This window comes from Sinocyclocheilus rhinocerous, unplaced genomic scaffold (genome assembly GCF_001515625.1).
Source record: "Sinocyclocheilus rhinocerous isolate Xijiao unplaced genomic scaffold, SAMN03320098_v1.1 scaffold738, whole genome shotgun sequence".
In the NCBI taxonomy this organism is placed as follows: Eukaryota; Metazoa; Chordata; class Actinopteri; order Cypriniformes; family Cyprinidae; genus Sinocyclocheilus; species Sinocyclocheilus rhinocerous.
In genome coordinates this window covers 122,373-141,238 of record NW_015633949.1, presented here as the reverse complement: position 1 = coordinate 141,238, position 18,866 = coordinate 122,373, and the positions used below count along the sequence as shown (strand labels likewise).

Sequence of the window (18,866 nt, the reverse complement as noted above, 5' to 3'; positions counted from 1 at the left end):
ACAAGCACTGATCTAGTCAATAAATATTCTATACAAATAATTGAATTTATTCTAATAAATTCCTTTAAGAATAAAATATTTTAACAAAAACCTGTCTTGCGCCTCAATCAAAAAAGGCCGAATATATTCCTTGACTGTAGGTGGCGCTGTGCGATTATGTAATTGGTTTGCAACCGGTCAATAAACACACTGAAGTTTGAGTACACTTAAAATGACATGATGTTACCATAGAGTAGGTGGCGGTATGCACCTAAAAGTTGTTTGCAATCCGCCAATAACTAAGAGAAGAAGAAGAAGAAGAAGAAATCAGCTGATACGCAGTGCTGTAAACAGGAAACATGCTTATATTAAGATAAAATATGATTATATTAGAGTAACATTGAAACAACATAGTTTAGTTTTGTTAGGAATATTTTCTTTTTTTAATTTATATAATTTGTGACGCTGATTTGAGTGTAGTTTTAGTTTTTTGATACATTAAACGAGGAAGTTCCTTTTTGCTTTCCGCTACTTTTCTATTTAGTGTCCACATAACCTGATACATTACTGTGATATATATACTACTAAGTGCACGTTAAGGTGTCCTGATCTTTAGCAGGCATCTTTGTTATCATGGCTTCTTCGTTTAAAATCGGAGAGAGATTTCAGGAGAAGGCGAGAGATTTGCTGGAGAGAGAATCTGCCATATCAGAAGAGCTGAAGGAAGAATTGAAGTCTCTGACAGATCAGTCCATCATACCATTCAAGACTGTGAGAAAACTACACAAGCTTCTTCAAGAAAATGGTAAGAAACATGCACATTTTATAGAGCAATTAACATTTTGATGTATTTGCTCATTACAAGCTGAGTGTCTTGTTTTTGTAGGACATCCAGTGTATCTTCATGAACTGTTTGAGGACAGCACACTTCATCTTCCGGAAGTCATCACACCTCCAAGGGTAAGTGAGAATACTTAATTACTATCTGTATTTATGTTAATATTAGAACTGATATTTTTCACTGTTTTAAGCTTGATAATCATAGTTATTTATTTTCACCCAACAGAACCCCCAGCTGGTGGCCCGCCTAGAAAAAATTAAAGCAAAACTTGCTAATGAAGAATATAAGAGAATAACACGGAATGTAAATCCACAGGTGACCGCTCTTCTACAGTCTTTATTTCAAACATGTGCTCTAAACATGTGTTTTTGAAAATCATGTCAGTATATTTATATTTTGCCCAACAGGAAATGAATCATCATGGAACTTTAGCAGATTTTGGACGACAAGGTGAGGATTTTCCCTTTTTCTCTTCTCATTTTTAATGTCTCTCTGTCTTGTTCATCTTACGTGTCGTTTTGTATCATGCAGTGCGTTCCGTGAAGGCAGTTGTTGTTACTGTATTCAACTTCCTGGTAACTGTAGTTGCAGCATTTGCCTGTTCATATCTGGGCAGCCAGTATATCTTCACCGAGACGACAGCGGTAAGTGCACACAGCATTCACACCATCAATGCACAGTTAATGAGGTTAGGTGCTTTGGAAAAAAACATATTTCTAATGTCTCGGGTGTGTTTTCTTTCAGAGAGTAATAGCTGCAGTGATCGCAGCGTCTGTTGTCGGTCTTGCTGAGCTTTATGTTCTGGTCCGGACTATGGAGGGAGAACTTGGAGAGCCCTAATACCAACTGAAATCATCCAATATTTCCATATTTTGTGTCATCATCAATGTTTTTCTCTGTACAGCTTCTTTTTCAGTTTGCTTAGTTTCTCTCCAAATCAAAACAGTGAGGTTGAGTGATTAGTCTTGTCTTGATCTAATATAGACTATAAAAGCTTTTACAAAGAAATCCTTTATACTGAAATGTGCAAGAATTCATCAGAAAGTTTAGAATTAATCAACAGTTTAATTAGTCAATTAAGTGGTTTTGGAAACCACTTCTTTGATCTCAAGACACTAGAAGGTACAATATGATCATGTTGTCTTGTTATTCACATCTATGTTCGTATTTATTTGAATGCCCTTTACAGGAGTGTTATTCTTTATTTCACTTGTGACTAAGAAACATTTGTGCTTTAATGTTTATTGCTGAATCATAAAATGTAGTGTGGGGAAAAAGTCTTTTTTTACAAGAAAATAATAAAAAACATTCAAGCTAAGTTGAGTCAAAAGCAAAAAAAAACATTTAAATCACACTCCCTGGTGATGATCATTGTTGAGAGACCAGCTTTGTTTAAACAGATTTTTACAGCATTTCCAGTTACAATGCAGATCCAGTGCTTACTGTATGTTGTGTACTGTACGTCCTGCACATGCACCTGTGTATCTGAGCTTTGGCAAAGCCACAAAAACTCATAAAAAAACAACCAGAAATGTGCAGCTCAAGGTGGCGTATGAAACTGCTCTTATGCCACTCGAAATTAGAAAAAAGACAAAACGGTAATAAAAATGTGCCAGTCTATTTGAGAACAAAGAATATATTGTATCTTATTAACTGTACATTGCTATTTCTTTCTTTCATCAGTAAATATGAAATCTGCTAACAAATTTCTCAAATGTCCCTATCTTTGCAGTCTATAAATTGGCTCCATAATCCACTAGCCTAAAATAATAGTTCACCCAAAAACGAAAATGTACTGACCCTCAGGCCATCTAAGATGTAGATGAGTTTGTTTCTTTATCTGAACAGATTTGGATAAATTTAGCATTACATCACTTACTCACCAATGGATTCTCTACAGTGTATAAGTGTCATCAGAATTAGAGTCCAAACAGCTGATAAAAACATCACAATAATCCACAAGTAATTTGCACGACTTCATTCCATCAGTTAACGTCAGAAAGCTGTTTTAATAAACAAATCCATCATTAAGGCATTCAACTTTAAACTGTCATCGCTGTTGGCCAAAATATGAGTCCATAATCCATAATAACACTTCCTCCAACGAAAAGGTCCATCCCCTGTTGTCCTCTCACATCCAAATCCACCAACATATTTGTTTAGAACTGTTTTCACTTGTAAATGGTGCATGATCTGTGCAGCTTTCTTTCCTGATTCAGACAAGACAACTTTTTCACTTGACAAAGCAACAGAGGACTCATTCCTCATGAAGTTAAAAAAGTTTTAATGATGGATTTGTTTCTTACAAACACGCAGACAAGACGTTAATTGATGGACTGGAGTCGTGTGGATTATTGTGATGTTTTTATCAGCTGTTTGGACTCTCATTCTGACGGCACCCATTCACTGCAGAGGATCCACTGGTGAGCGAGTGATTTAATGCTAGATTTCTCCAAATCTGTTGGCCTGAATACGAGTACACCGTCAGCAAATTAGAATTTTTGGGTGAACTATTCCTTTAAATTCAAGCTGTTTAGTAATAAATCAGAGGCCACCATTTCTAAAAAAAAAAAAAGAGCGTGCCATACACAAAAGCCATGTCAATGACCTTTTCTTGACTAAAATGCCACCGTAGAAGCGTCATGATTGAAATGGTGTGGGTTCCCGTGGACATTTTGCAACCCCATACCATAGTGACATAGTGACAAAAGTTCAGTTTTGTCCAGCAGGAGGCAGTGCAGAGGGTTCAACTGGGGCTGAAGAGGCCGAGATCTCACTCAAACTTGCGCAAGTGGTTATATAGTGACTGGACGTAAGTAAAGACACACATGGGGTCTGGCTTTCTGCCCATCACCATCATGTCCTCCACTTCAATGAGCCTGTCGCAGCCGGCTTTCTTCCTGGAAATACAGAGAAACAGATTTAACAGGGTTGGACGTGTATGGCTGTTTCTATTCATTCTCCATGTCCGTTGACTGTTTAAGTTAATATGATGAGTGTAATACATATGTTCGGATGACGTTGGTAGTGCAGTCATAGGCGTATGTGAATATTTCAGGATGTGGGAATTGGGACACAGGAGTTGTAGGAGCATGATGTCATGCTGCAGGCCAGGGCTGTCAGGTCGGAGTAGCCGTTCAAAGGGAAGAGGAGGTTCCTTTGAGCTCAACAGGGATTTGTTGGCATGCGTTAGTGGTTTAAAGTGCGCTTTACGGACACCCTAGACTCAGATGCATCGGAAACTAAGTAACATTATCTTCTGTGCCCTACTGTGAGGTGATGTGGAGCACAACTGCATATGATTTGTGTCAACTTGTATTTTGGAATTATTTTGTTCAGCTTTTTAGGTCGGGTCACGTTAAGTTCTCATCTGTCCGGTCTATTTCTATTTAAAGACTTTTAATACTTTATTAGAGCTTTTACATGACAATCAATATGCTGTCTTTATTTACTCACCCGTATGTCATTACTGAATTGTATTTATTTATTTTTCCATAGAACGTAAAGGGGGATTTTTACAAGAATCTTTACAAAACTCTTTTCATAATGACCTGTTTTTGATAATTTTATGCAGATTTTTGTGTATTTTGGAGCTTGTCAGACGTTATGGGTTTGAAATTTCTTAATGTAATTTATACCTGCGATGGCAAAGCTGAATTTTCAATAGTCATTCATTACTCCAGTCTTCAGTATCACATGATCCTTCAGAAATCATTCTAACATGCTGATTTGCTGCTCAAGAAATATTGTTACTATTAACTATGATGAAAACAATTGTGCTGTTTAATATTTTTGTTTAAAAAAAAAATCATATTTCTTGTTAATTGTTTTTTCTCTCTCTCTGTCATCTACCCTTTTCAGTGACTGATGGGATGACAGTAAGACAAACTACTCAACTTAAGAGGTTAAGGCACCATGAAGTGTGTTGACATCTCAATGCTATTGTGAAAAGGCTGAACAGAGTTGCCTTCATTCCAGTGACTTACTCTGCAGTGCTGAATGCCAACTCAAAGTTATGTTTGCGGTCAACAGGGGACAGGACATTGTAGTCAAACTCTGTGGGGAAGAAAGAGTGGACCAGGGCGCAGAATGCCATGCCGTCACTCCAGCTGGATGAGAAGTTTTGAATGTCGATGTTCTGCAGATTAACCGGAGAGAGTGAAGCTATTATATTTCACAGCACACTGGGGTTTTGCTCACATACCCTTCAACACAAAGTCAAAATTGGCTTTATTATTTTCTTAAATGTTCCTGGTCTCACTCAGCTTGACTCATCAGTGCATGTTATTCCAAAAAAACCTGCATTTGTAATTTATCAAATTAACTGTATAAAAATACAGATAAAAAAATATATATGAATAAAAATATATCTATGCCTCACACACCTAAATCATATACGTAGGTAGGCGTAGGATATATATAGGGTTATTATATTTGATTAAAACTAAAATTATAACAATAGATTTTTCACAAATAAAATAAACATTAACTGAAATTAAAATAAGATATGAAAAACTTAAACTATTTTTGTAATGTGTAGTGCTATTTAAAGCACACAACAAAGGAGTATTATCCAAAAATAGTCTTTTAATTATTAATCCACAAGGAATACACACAGGAAAATCACAGGAGTTAACCGGAGAGAGTGAAGCTATTATATTTCACAGCACACTGGGGTTTTGCTCACATACCCTTCAACACAAAGTCAAAATTGGCTTTATTATTTTCTTAAATGTTCCTGGTCTCACTCAGCTTGACTCATCAGTGCATGTTATTCCAAAAAAACCTGCATTTGTAATTTATCAAATTAACTGTATAAAAATACAGATAAAAAAATATATATGAATAAAAATATATCTATGCCTCACACACCTAAATCATATACGTAGGTAGGCGTAGGATATATATAGGGTTATTATATTTGATTAAAACTAAAATTATAACAATACATTTTTCACAAATAAAATAAACATTAACTGAAATTAAAATAAGATATGAAAAACTTAAACTATTTTTGTAATGTGTAGTGCTATTTAAAGGAGTATTATCCAAAAATAGTCTTTTAATTATTAATACACACAGGAAAATCACAGGAGCAAACGTAGCACACAATTGTAAAGCAAAATAACCGGCAATGACTGAACAGAACAGGGAGTATAAATAAGGAGACTAATGAATGAGTGACGGCTGCAAATCATAATTAACATAGAAACAAATCAGGACTGATCAGAAACTAGGGCAACAGAACTAAACAAGGCAGGAGAACAGGAAGAGAGAAACACAACCAAAAGTCCATAACTGTGACAGTAGCTCCCCCTCCCTCCCAGAAGGCACGATCTGGAGGAGGATGCGGAGGACATGCAGGACAGGGAACCAGGGAAGGAGGTGGATGGAGAGACCAGGGTGGAGCTGATGGTGGGAGGAGCCATTGAGGGGCCAGGAGCAGGAGGAGCCAGGTGTTGGTCCAGAGACCAGTCAGGCCGAGGCCCCAGGGTGGAGTCGAGGGAGGAGCCATTGTGGAAACTTGGCAGACGACACCCTGGGGACGAGCGATGGAGACGGAGCCGCTGGAGGTGGAGCCAAGCAGACGGAGAGCCAGGGTGACACTCGAGGTCCGGAGGGCCAAGGCAGAGCTGACAGCTAATGCGAGCGAGGCAGAGACGGGGACCCGGAAGACCGCGGTGGAGCCAGAGCGACTGAGGACAACGGTGGAGCCGGAGGGAAGGAGGAGCCAGAGGGATGGAGGGACGAGGCAAAGCCGGAGGAGTGGAATCCCGTAGCGGAGGAAGGTTGACGACTGACCAAGGCGGAGCCGGAGGGACGAGGGAGCCCAATGGGATGACGGTGGCGACGAGGGAGCAAGGAGTCAAGGTGGAGCCAATGGGTTGGAGGACCGAGGTGGAGTCCAGGACTCGAAGGCTGGAGGCGGAGAAAGGGTATCCTCATGCCTGGCAGAGCTGGAGACTGGAAGGCCAGAGGCGAATCATAGTGCCCTGATGGTGCTGACTGAGGGTGAACTGAGGGACTGACAGGAACCAGTGGAGGCACGGCTGAGGAACTGGCTGGTTCTAGGAGAGGAGGCGGGAGAGGGAGGAAAATTAAGAGAACATGAGCTGGGCGGAACCAACGACAGCTCACCCTCAGTGGCGGGAGTGTGGGCGGGGCTTCCCTTCAAGCCGTCGATCTCCACTAGTACTCCCTCAGGCACGTGCAGTGTTGGCGGCTCACACACCTGGTCAGATGCGTCAACAGCCTCTGTCTCCGGGGCGATGGGAGGCACAGTCGCTTCTCCTCGCGCTGGCTCTTCAGTTGCAAAGGGCTCGAGCTCTCCATCTGCGGTGGGCTCAGGCAGATGCTCCGTGCAGCTGAGCATTGATGGTTGGCTGGGCTCTGGGTCGGGAGTGGGGCTGGAGATGTCCCTCTCAGCGGGGCAGACAGAGAAATATAGTCCATTACTCTCCAGCACCCTCTCCACAAATGCGGCAAAACTCCCTCAAGGATTTTCCCCGGACAGCTTTGCCTTTATCGAGGTGTTCAGTCCGATGAAATTAAAGGAGTACAGGCAGCTGTCCGGGAAATGTGTTAGGTAAGCAAGATCTAAAAAATTCATTGTGTGGTCCTTGAGGGAGCGATCCTCTTGCTCCAGGCAGAGGAGCTTGACAGCAGACAAATCCATAAAAAAAAAAAAAAAAGGACAAAACAAAAGGAGAAACGCCGTAAATACTCAATTTGTGGCCGGTTATTCTGTAACGTGTAGTGCTATTTAAAGCACACAAGGAAGGAGTATTATCCAAAAATAGTCTTTTAATTATAAATCCACAAGGAATACACACAGGAGAATCGCCGGCCCAAATGTACCACACACAATGGTACGGCAAAATAACCAGCAACGACTGAACAGAACAGGGAGTATAAATAAGGAGACTAATGAATGAGTGACAGCTGCAAATCACAAGTAACTATAGAAAATCAGGACTGATCAGAAACTGGGGCAACGGAACTAAACAAGGCAGGAGAACAGGAACAGAGAAACCCAACCAAAAGTCCATAACTGTGACAATTTTTAGATAGTTGCCAACATTTTTATTTTCATTTAGTTTAACTTGATGCTCTAAAATAACTTAATATAAATATGTAAAAAATATACAAATGAAAAACTAAGAAAAATTATAAAAACAACAAAATGACTCAAATTTAATAAAAAAAAACAAACATTTTTATTTTCATTTAGTTTAACTTGATGCTCTAAAATAACTTAATATAAATATGTAAAAAAATATACAAATGAAAAACTAAGAAAAATTATAAAAACAACAAAATGACTCAAATTTAATAAAAAAAACTATCTATACTATAATGTAGCATCTACGTGATGCTAAAATAACACTGATACTCTCTCTCTCTCTCTCTCTCTCTCTCTCTATATATATATATATTCTTGTAAGTTTGAGTAGTGTGCTGAATTTATATTTATATTTAATTTAAGAATGTAATAAATCTTAAGGGAATAATAATAACGAATAACAATAGACTGGAAAAAGAAGGTATGATTCTTCTAGCATTATGAAAGGCATAGAACAATAATAATTTTCTTTGAGAGTCTGCAGACGTGATTTTGGTTGTCAGAGCAGATGTTTTATTGTTGTCTGGCTCTTATCTTCATATGCTGGAATTTTCTGTACACCTCATCATTTAATTTAATACATCATTTTTCATCCGTAGCTGGCAAATCTGACAGGCTAAGACAGTATCTGTCACTGAGGGAAATGGAAACCGTCACGCGTGTTGTCAGCTGTCTGCTCTGGTTCTCATGTTTATGTACTACTCTCTCTTGACACTAAATTAGGCTTGACCATTACATTACTATCTCTAACTAAAGCCACATGGGGTTGGGCTGGTTTGCAAAGCCGCACCAGAGTCAAGCAGAATATATACACAGAGGAACACTAATACCACACATATAATGACCATTCACTCTCTTCCTGATGTTAATAAAGTTGATATGTTAAAGCTAATGAAGAGAATAACACTTCATAATGTGCTAAATCTTAAAATAACAGTATGAGAAGCCCTGTGATGCATGATAATTCTCATCCCATCAGGTTGAAGTGTTGTTAAACCTTTCATAGTTTTAAAACACTGGCTATGCTGATATGTGTGCAAAGCTCCCTTTTTTCTCCTGATTTGAGATAAATCCCATGATGTTTATGGAATGTCTTACCTGGTACCCAATGGTCTTGGATCGACACCATTCCAGAAGAATCTGCTTGATACTGCTAGCACTGGATACTCCAAAGCTTTGAGAGCGTTTCAGCTTTGGTTTGGAATCCACAGGCTTGGGTCGACTGAGTTGGGTAGATCAATGCAAGAGGGTTTTTTTTGTGATTGACTTTTCAGAGCATGAAAAAAAGGTTGCTTAGACATGCAGGATGATTCCATTACCTGTTGTTCTCAGAGTCCAGCCTCTCAAAAATGGACCTGCGAGCCTGGGCTCCAATGTTTCGAGGTAAAGTCTGGGACCTCACAAGCTCCCGTCTGCGCTCAATACCTCTACCGAAGGATAAATCTCCTGACATATCCACATTCCTGATACAAAGAGTTAAAAGATGACTCAGAAACGTTTCAGTTCTGTGCAATATTACAAATTTTTTGGCAACACTTCATGATCAAATTATTTATACATTTTGTATTTTTAAAGTTTTTATAGATTTCACAGTTGTCTAATCCAAGGGTGTAGGTTTGGTTTTTAACGGAACACTAATACCACACATATAATGACCATTCACTCTCTTCCTGATGTTAATAAAGTTGATATGTTAAAGCTAATGAAGAGAATAACACTTCATAATGTGCTAAATCTTAAAATAACAGTATGAGAAGCCCTGTGATGCATGATAATTCTCATCCCATCAGGTTGAAGTGTTGTTAAACCTTTCATAGTTTTAAAACACTGGCTATGCTGATATGTGTGCAAAGCTCCCTTTTTTCTCCTGATTTGAGATAAATCCCATGATGTTTATGGAATGTCTTACCTGGTACCCAATGGTCTTGGATCGACACCATTCCAGAAGAATCTGCTTGATACTGCTAGCACTGGATACTCCAAAGCTTTGAGAGCGTTTCAGCTTTGGTTTGGAATCCACAGGCTTGGGTCGACTGAGTTGGGTAGATCAATGCAAGAGGGTTTTTTTTGTGATTGACTTTTCAGAGCATGAAAAAAAGGTTGCTTAGACATGCAGGATGATTCCATTACCTGTTGTTCTCAGAGTCCAGCCTCTCAAAAATGGACCTGCGAGCCTGGGCTCCAATGTTTCGAGGTAAAGTCTGGGACCTCACAAGCTCCCGTCTGCGCTCAATACCTCTACCGAAGGATAAATCTCCTGACATATCCACATTCCTGATACAAAGAGTTAAAAGATGACTCAGAAACGTTTCAGTTCTGTGCAATATTACAAATTTTTTGGCAACACTTCATGATAAAATTATTTATACATTTTGTATTTTTAAAGTTTTTATAGATTTCACAGTTGTCTAATCCAAGGGTGTAGCTTTGGTTTTTAACAAAGCCAGGAGACTAATATAAACCCTATAACCATTTTAAATGACCATTTTCCTAAATTATGTTTTTACTGGGGACACCGTCTGCTTGAAACAAGACTTAACTCAACCACAGGTGTGTACTAGACAGCATCACTTTTAATTAAATGTTACATAACATTTAAAAAAAATAATTTAGTTTAGAAAGGGAAACAAAACATGTTTATTTTACAAAAAAATAAACCCTTTCAGTTCAGTTAGCTGCTGGTTATTGTGTATGCTGCTGCTTGTTACCTTGTGTTTTGTATGAATCTTCATCATGTTGGATTACTAGTCAAGTCACCTTTATTTATAGAGCGCTTTTAACAATACAGATTGTGTCAAAGCAACTGTACAGCATTAATTAGGAAAATAGTGTGTCAATAATGCAAAATGACAATAGTAAACACAAATTTTTCAGTTAAAGGCAGTTCATCATTGAATTCAGTGATGTCATCATCCAGCTCAGTTCAGTTTAAATAGTATCTATTAAATGTTATTTGGATTACCTTCGTCTTCGTGCACCTCCCTTCACAAGAGTGTGACACTAATGCTGGGTACACACCACAAGATAATCGGGCTAATTTTGGGCCGATTTCTCCCCTTCCGACAATCCTAGGTAATGTCCCGATGATCTTGGTGGTTCTAAAGATTATCTTATCAGATTTTCCTGTGGTGTGAGGTGTGTTAAGAGTGACTGAATCTGCTCGGAAGAACGCTCGGAGGCGCCCCGATTGTGAATCAGAAATCCTGATGTGTGGGGGGAACATCCTGGCACACCACACATTAGACGAACAAAGCGGTTAAATCTAGGATTTTTTTGTCCTCGTGTTTGTGTTGTGGTCTCTCACATTTTGAAGATCTTCTAAGATTTTAAAAATCTTTTAGTGTGTACCCAGCATAAGTTAATGCTAATTTATAAATATACCACTCTTCATTGTTATTTCATGTTTGTTTTCAATACGTCATGTTATTTTATACAACTTGGAGTGTTCAACAAATACTTCAGAATACACTGTAAGACAAAACATGTAGCAACACAAACAATGAGACAGACTTTGTGATAAAAGCACATTCTGTATATATGAGTCACAGAGAATGGTTGAATTTGTCCTACCACTAAGCCGTGGAGAGCCCATAGTCCTGGCAGGATTCGGAGCCCATGTTTTCACAGACGATACTGTAACCACAAGACCAACACACACATTTAGGAGATGACAGCAGAAAGACTCATCTGTAGTAGCCTCACTTTGTGAAGTTGTGATAGTCATACCTGCATGAACAGGAGACTCTAGTTGTAGCTGGTTATCACTGGTGACCGGCTGACTGCTTGTCAGTGAATCTGTTATGGCTGATGGCATGGCTTGCATCGGGCTACCAGGTGACTCAGGACTTTTCATAACTGCTGAGTCAGTCACTTTGGTGGTTGCTGTGATGGGCAGGTGTGGCATCGCCATGGAAACAGGGGCTGAGTGCTCCTGTGACACACCGTTGGGTGGTGAGCTTCTCCTCAAAGGCACAGTGGAGTTTTCTGATTGGAGAGATGATGGATTGTGGTCAGTATGTTACAACTGAAGCAGTATAATGACCCAGTCACACCAAGAACAATAACTGTAAAGATAAATATTTTAGCATCCACACCAACACACGATAATGTTTTTGTTCATCATAAGAGCGCGTTACATCTATGCTGCCTGCCACTTTAAATGCTCCAGATCTTTAAAGTCAGGCTGATTGTGATTGGCCAGCTGGAGAAAAATCAGTTTTCAATCAAAAAACATTCTGAAAGTGATTCCAATTAAATTGTTCCTCCTTGCTGTTATCAATATAGTTATGGGTGTGGATTTCCATGTTCTCATAGTATTAGAATGGTGTGAGTTGGCCTTAAAAATACAATTCAGATAATGCTATTAAAACTTTTCAGACAAATAAAAAAAATTTAAAAAGATGAATAATTTAATAACACTGTAAATGTAATCTTTAGCAGATCTCAGAATTAATATCACATTTTTCATACTGTACATTATAACGCTGTGATGCCTAAAGTCATCTGTAGAATTTAAACACGATTGATAGATAAAACAGTGTGGCATTTTAATACCAGCCATTACATGAAAATAAATAGCTTTAAAACAAGCCCCTAAAAAACGAGTATCTTTCTCAAGAGGCCCAGTCCCAAATGGATAAGAACTGAAACAGGGTAAGGAACACGAGACACATGATGTGATTATCTAATAAACCCTAATCAGAGACATGAAAAGAGCCAAAGTGGCTCCAAATCAGTTCTTCAGTAGGGCACATTCTGCTAAAGCAAGTGAGTGATGTAATCTAATCAAAGACATTTGATGGGATTAGTGGGTTCACTAGGAAATCACTATGGAGACCAGTAATGTTTAAAGAAGCCTATCCCTAGCCTAAGCCTTTGATAGAATCAAAGCTCTGGATCAGGGCTGATGTGGGTCATCAATAAAGGTATGGCTGCTTTGCTGGTCTATTTTAATCTTTAATAGCCACTTGTGCCCTCTATGCACTCTTCTGTCTGACCTTAATGCAAGATCACATGCTGATATTAGTGCCTTGAAGTTAAATGCTGTCACCGCCTTGCTTCATTTCCTTCAGACCTCAACCATCAAATAGTAATACAGGTACAGATGTTTGGCTTTGGCTGCAATGAGCTAACCATTATAAAAGCAGATTGTCTCCTAAGGGGGTGACGGACAAGTTGTTTAAGGCCTGGAAGCAAACCAAACGAATGACTGTGCATGTTTAGATGTCTCTTGTGCTGTCATTAATTACCTGGCAGCTTATCAAAAAGTTCCTTTGTCTGCGGCCTGACCCTCACTAGTACATGCAAACACATGCTAATATGCTAACAAATGTGTCTTCGTGCACAGGCTATTAGGAGGAAGTGCTCATTTATGAGTGCAAATACAAAAACACAAGGATTAAAAATCAGGTACGCAATCAGTGCATTTTAAAAGAGAAATAAGTTCCTAGTGAGACTCAAAGAGTAATTGAATTGGAGGCCAGGTGACATCATATCTAAAGAATGCTGGAGGGGCGTGCAGTCGGAGGGGAGTAGCTGCCTGTCCCATTGAGAGAAGGAGATAGGGGGAGACAAAATTCACCTCAGCCATGAAACGTATCCAACTCTGATTTGCTCGCTGAACATGCAGGTTTTCAGTTCAGTGCAAACGTTTGGTGCTGGATTGCATCATGTGTCAGTCTCTCTAGGGGATATCAGCAGACTGAGTGATAGGGAACATGTATTATAGTGTTTTTGCGCAGCCTGAATTTGGAAAAACATTGCCTGCAGCCATTAAGGTTTGAATCTGAAATTCCTTCCAAATGCATTGGTTCAGGCACTATTTTGGCACGGAGGTCACCTGCTGCTCGGCCCCTGGACTAAATTAAGAGGTGTAGGGGGGAATCTAACCACACCCATCTCATGTTCCGCATGCACTCACCCCAATTGCTCTTTTTTTCCTCCAGGAACAACATATTCAGAGAATGCGTCATCACATTAATATAGAGGAGTAATAAAACAAGTGCAGGAAATAGGGAGGTGAGACAGAACATGTGGAAAAGCACTTTAGTATAAGGCTGCAACTATTTTGATAATCGATGAACTTCTTTAATTGATCAATTATTCGAGCATAGTATTGCACTGCTATAATAATATTACTTTTAATTTTGATTTTATTTGACAAACAAAGTTCTATCAACAATCATTTAGCTGTTCAGCCCAACTTCAATCTTAAAAGAATGATTCATTCACAAATCTGACAATGCCATCGGGTTTCGAAGCAGATCAGTGAGTTGTTAACTGCTGCAGTTGGATTAGATGAATTTACAAACGTTATTTGTGAACCTGTTCAACTGATTAATTGAAAAGACTGGCCTCAAAGAATGACATATTCACAAAATGGACATCGCTATCTGGTCTCAAACAGATCATTGAATCACTGACTTGATGACTGATGCAATCAGATCAGCGGAATTTACAACTGGATCATTCCTTGATATCTGCGAACTGGTTCAACTGATTCTTTGAAAATAATTGGCTCAAAAGAAAGATTTGTTCATGAACTGCACAACACAGTCAGGCATTGACTAATGACTATAACATTGAAAAGAGTTGTTAAATGCTGCGATTGGATCAGTCAAATTCACAAATGAACTGGTTCAACTGAATTATTGAAAAGAATCGGTGATTCGTTCAGAAATCGGACATAGCTATTGGGTCTCAGAGCAAGTCTCAAGCAGATCATTGCATCGTTAATTGCTGCAACTGGATCAGTCAAATTTACAAATTAATTAATTCATGTTATTTGTGAAACAGTTCAAATCGCTATTTGGTCTTGAACAAATCATCATTGAGTTGTTAACTGCTACAATCAGTCAAATTCACAACTGAAACATTCAATGCTATTGATGTGAACTGGTTCAACTGATTCATTTACAAGACAATTTTCAATATCAATTATCATCAACATGGCAATTTAGTTCTTCAGCCCGACTTCAGCCTGAGTCCTCTTGCCACACATAAGAGGGAAAAAAAATTTGGACAGCCCATCCTTTTGTCGCTCATCTCCTGTACGTGCTGTTCCTCCATAACTGAGGGCATTCATAGACAATAAGGGTGCTTTTGACAACAATGTTGTCTCTCAGACTATTCAAAACAGACCACTAGAGCACTGAATGCAGCCCCTTCAGAGACACAGTAATCACTCCTGCAGGTGAGAAGACAAGAAAAGGCCTTAAGGGGTCTTCAGTCCATTTGGTTTTTTCCTACAATAGGCCTACAAATACCGAATGCCTCTAAATGCGGTTACTATGTACAGTCCACTCAGACAATGGACTCCCCACACAGAAAGCCTTTCATGTGAGTCTAAATGTCCCTCTACGGCAAAAATAAGTATTTCCCCAGCATTCTGGCAGCCTGACTGTGCAATGCAGGGGTGCATAAAGGAATATTTTTCGGTGGATAATCACAAGGTTGTATTGTATATAATCTTGGAGTGTTTTGTTGGTGAGTGAAATATGAGTGTGGCAGCTTGAGCATTGTTACTGCAAGAGAAAACAGAGAGCTGCTCTGTGTATGATCAGAGAAATGAATGCCAGTTTTGATGAAGCGCTGTGTGTGTGCATGTCTGATTTTAAATGTATCTAAGGGGATATTCTTGCCTCACTGTGACATTTGAGATTCTTGGAACGTTGTGGTGGTGGGGGAATGGAATGGAACATTAACAACAATATAGGGCATGTTTGTGGGAGAACTCTAGAGGGTTCAGAGGACTAATTCCAGCCCCTGTCACTCAAATCCTACAGATAGCCAGCTCTAACAAAGCCCTCTCTGGTATTAATAAGCCATGCTGATAGTGCTATTTATATTTTCCAATGTACAAATAGCTGGGCTAACTTTTGGAGCAGGAGTGTCATGATCAGGAAAAGCAAACTGGATGCTGTTTAAGGTATAAATATACAGTGTAAAAAAATAAATAAATCATTTGTGATTGAAGAGAAATGTTTGTCCCCCCAATTTGGCTGAAAGTAATTTAAGGGTCATTTTTCCTGCTGTTAGAAAGTCAGAGAGAGGTAGAGTCTATAAAGCGGAGAAAGACAGGGATGGGATGCCTGGTTTGTGAGGGTCTTTGCTCTGTAATTTCCTTTAAAAACTCAAGTGTTTGTGAATAAAGAGGCCCAAACACCTGTTTTTCAAAGCCCCACAAAGCCCGCAATTTCTCTCTTCTAACAGAAGTAAGAATGGAAAGAAAACCTGTGCAGAGGCATTTGAACACTCAGCTGTGTGTGTGTGAACTACGAAAATTCCTCCTGATTTCTCAGGGAGTGGGTGTGCTTCATTTTCACTCCCACAATCACAAATGTACACTGTAAAAAGCCTTGACATCCTCTAGACCACATAAATTCAAGCCCTGAATCTGAACTTCTAATTTAATTTCATTGGTGTAACCAAATGTAGTCAAGTTTATTAAGTCATATTAAATACCATCCAGTCTGACCTTATTATGAATTATTAGGAGTCAGCATATTCAAGCTTTGAGGATTACTCTTTATTCTTGGCTCATTTTGAGTCAGACAAGACCAATTAAGTGATTTGTTAGCTTAAGATTTGTTTGATTACTGAATCAGTAAGTTTAACTGGTGCAACTGAATTATCTGAATTCCCAAATGAATCATTCAGTGCTGTTTGTGAAACAGTTTACTGAAAAGAATTGGCTGAAAGAGGTTTGCTTGATTTCACAAACGAATTAATGAATGTTATTTGTGAACTAGTTCAATCAGATTTGTCTCAAAAGAATGATTTGTTCACAAATCAGAATTCTGGAATGTTTTTACGTTTTTGTAGTTTGGTAAAGTTTCCAAAAATTTAAATACGTTAATATAGACTTGAGATATTTTGAAATCTATTTAACTTTGCTACTGTCCACCTGGTATTTTAAATGCTAACACATAAGTACATTTTAGGTTGCCTAACAAAAAATTTCTACACCTCTTTGGTTCATGTAAACTGTACATTTCTCATCTGTAAACATCAAAATCGTGTGTTCTGACGCATTGATGCAGGAGCTCCTAGACTCTTGAGAAACCTCTTCAGATTAAAACTACATGACCATGCAGCGAGTCCACTTCAACACGATTCGCTAAAGCACGATTGATAGTTTGTAGCCCAGAGGGACTCGCTACATCTACAGCCCCACCTGCAGATGGAGAACACAAATCTAGTCAGTGGTCAAACACACAGACAGTTTCAGGAGTTTGAACACAATATCTAAGAGCTTAAGTTGGTTTAGACTTTCTAGCACCGGCTGAGACACCAAGGGCCTTGTACTTTAATCTAGTGACACACACATGGGTGGATATGCAAGGTCTTGACTAAAACTTCTTCATCTAATTTCTCCCATTCTTGGCCCATACACATTCCTACAAGGCAGGACAATGGTTCCTGAAGGGCAGTGAGGTCATCCCGTAAACACCGAATTATTAACCTGTAACCACGGAGATGAAAATACATGGCATTGTCTGGAAGTAATTAGGAGAGCCAGGGGCAGCATGGGAGCGGCTGGATGCCTTTCTCTAGCCCCCCCATCCACAATCTATTCTCTCTTTTCCACCCTCCCTCTCACATTCCCTCACTCTTTCCCTCTTTCTCGCCCTCTCTTTCTCTCTCTCACACTCTACTGTATTAATAGCTGTGCAAAGGTTTTTTGTTCTACTCCTTCTTCTCTGCCAAGAATCTGTGCTGGACATGGAGATCCAGGCAGGGCAACAGGAGGAGATTAAACGATCTGTTCCATTGTGAGTGCATTGGCTTTGGGCCAGCGCCGGGCTAGAAACGTCAAACATGTCTCACACAAACACATGCAAACAAACACATGCTAGTATGTTCATTTAAGCTCCTTTAACCCTCCTGCCAAGGCGTAAAAATTATACAGGCGCATATTCATACGCATTAGCCTCATAAATAAAGGCTTGGAGTCCAGCAGCCTCGCAAATGTGGACGCTTAAGTGAATCTTTGCAAACAAATGCTCAGCCTTTAAGCCTTTGGAAGCCTACTTGGCTACCTGGCAGGCTGTCCAAATCTAGAAAACTCCCAGCATCAAAACCGAATTTAAAGCCCAGCACGTCAGATCAAACGGCATTCCTCTGGGCTTCATGTAACCAAAGTGGACCATTTTAAAAACAGCTCGACTTTGGCAATATTAGATGGCTGAATACTTGATGTACTGGCACTCTGGGGTGAAGCAAGTCAAAGCAAGGAGGGTGTTTCTCACACTGCCAGAGCCAAACATAGGATTTGAATTGCTGTTATGGTCATTTGGTGAAGCTTGGCAACATGGGGTATATGTAGAGGGAAAAAGGTCCTTGCTACAGATGTGTGGTGTGTATAAACATATCACAGAAGGCATAAATGTTTATGTTTACATTTAAGTCATAGCATAGTGAACGGTGTATGTCAAAACTATAAATGTTAATGGTTCTTTGCCAGTTTAAAACGTCTTGATTGAAAAATTCTTGCAATATGACAATCCACAGAAAAGACAGACATGAGGATGCATTTTCTTGAGCTCCTAAACAAAAATAATATACATATTAATTTGTTACATACTACTTCCTAAGTCAAATTTATATTATAACATTTACAGTTTATTTACTTTAATAGTACATCCTGAAAATGCTGTCTTCCCAGAGGAAAAAGTGCATTACGTCTGTTCTTAGGGTAAGTTTGGCTCAAGAAAATGCTGCAAATTCTGCTAGTTGCTACAAGCCTAGTGGAGGATGTTAAAGGAGTTGTTCACTTCCAGAATGAAAATTCTGCAATCATTTACTCACCCTCCACTTGTTCCAAACCTGTATGAGTTTCTTTCTTCTGTAGAACACAAAAGAAGATATTTTGAAAAGTGTTAGTATCTGAACAGTTGATGGGCACCATTGACTTCCATAGTA

General features: G+C 39.1%; 2 protein-coding genes across 2 annotated transcripts in view; one reads left to right on the top strand and one right to left on the bottom strand.

The window, feature by feature from the left end:
• The first annotated feature begins 277 nt into the window (after positions 1-277).
• LOC107744812 (transmembrane protein 199-like) lies at positions 278-2,150 on the top strand. The gene is made up of 6 exons (XM_016558637.1): positions 278-784; positions 866-939; positions 1,046-1,135; positions 1,228-1,270; positions 1,352-1,464; positions 1,565-2,150. Exons 1-6 carry the CDS (start codon positions 613-615, stop codon positions 1,658-1,660), a joined length of 588 nt encoding a protein of 195 aa, XP_016414123.1. The 5' UTR covers positions 278-612; the 3' UTR covers positions 1,661-2,150.
• A 1,090-nt stretch (positions 2,151-3,240) lies between these two features.
• LOC107744803 (smoothelin-like protein 2) overlaps positions 3,241-18,866 on the bottom strand; it is an 18,387-nt gene continuing 2,761 nt past the window's right edge. Inside the window, exons 3-8 of the mRNA XM_016558630.1 lie at positions 11,670-11,927; positions 11,378-11,411; positions 10,074-10,217; positions 9,853-9,976; positions 4,807-4,958; positions 3,241-3,720 (exon numbers count right to left, since the gene is read on the bottom strand). Coding sequence (XP_016414116.1) covers positions 3,594-3,720; positions 4,807-4,958; positions 9,853-9,976; positions 10,074-10,217; positions 11,378-11,411; positions 11,670-11,927 — 839 coding nt within the window. The 3' untranslated portion in view covers positions 3,241-3,593. The remainder of the gene's footprint in view (positions 3,721-4,806; positions 4,959-9,852; positions 9,977-10,073; positions 10,218-11,377; positions 11,412-11,669; positions 11,928-18,866) is intronic.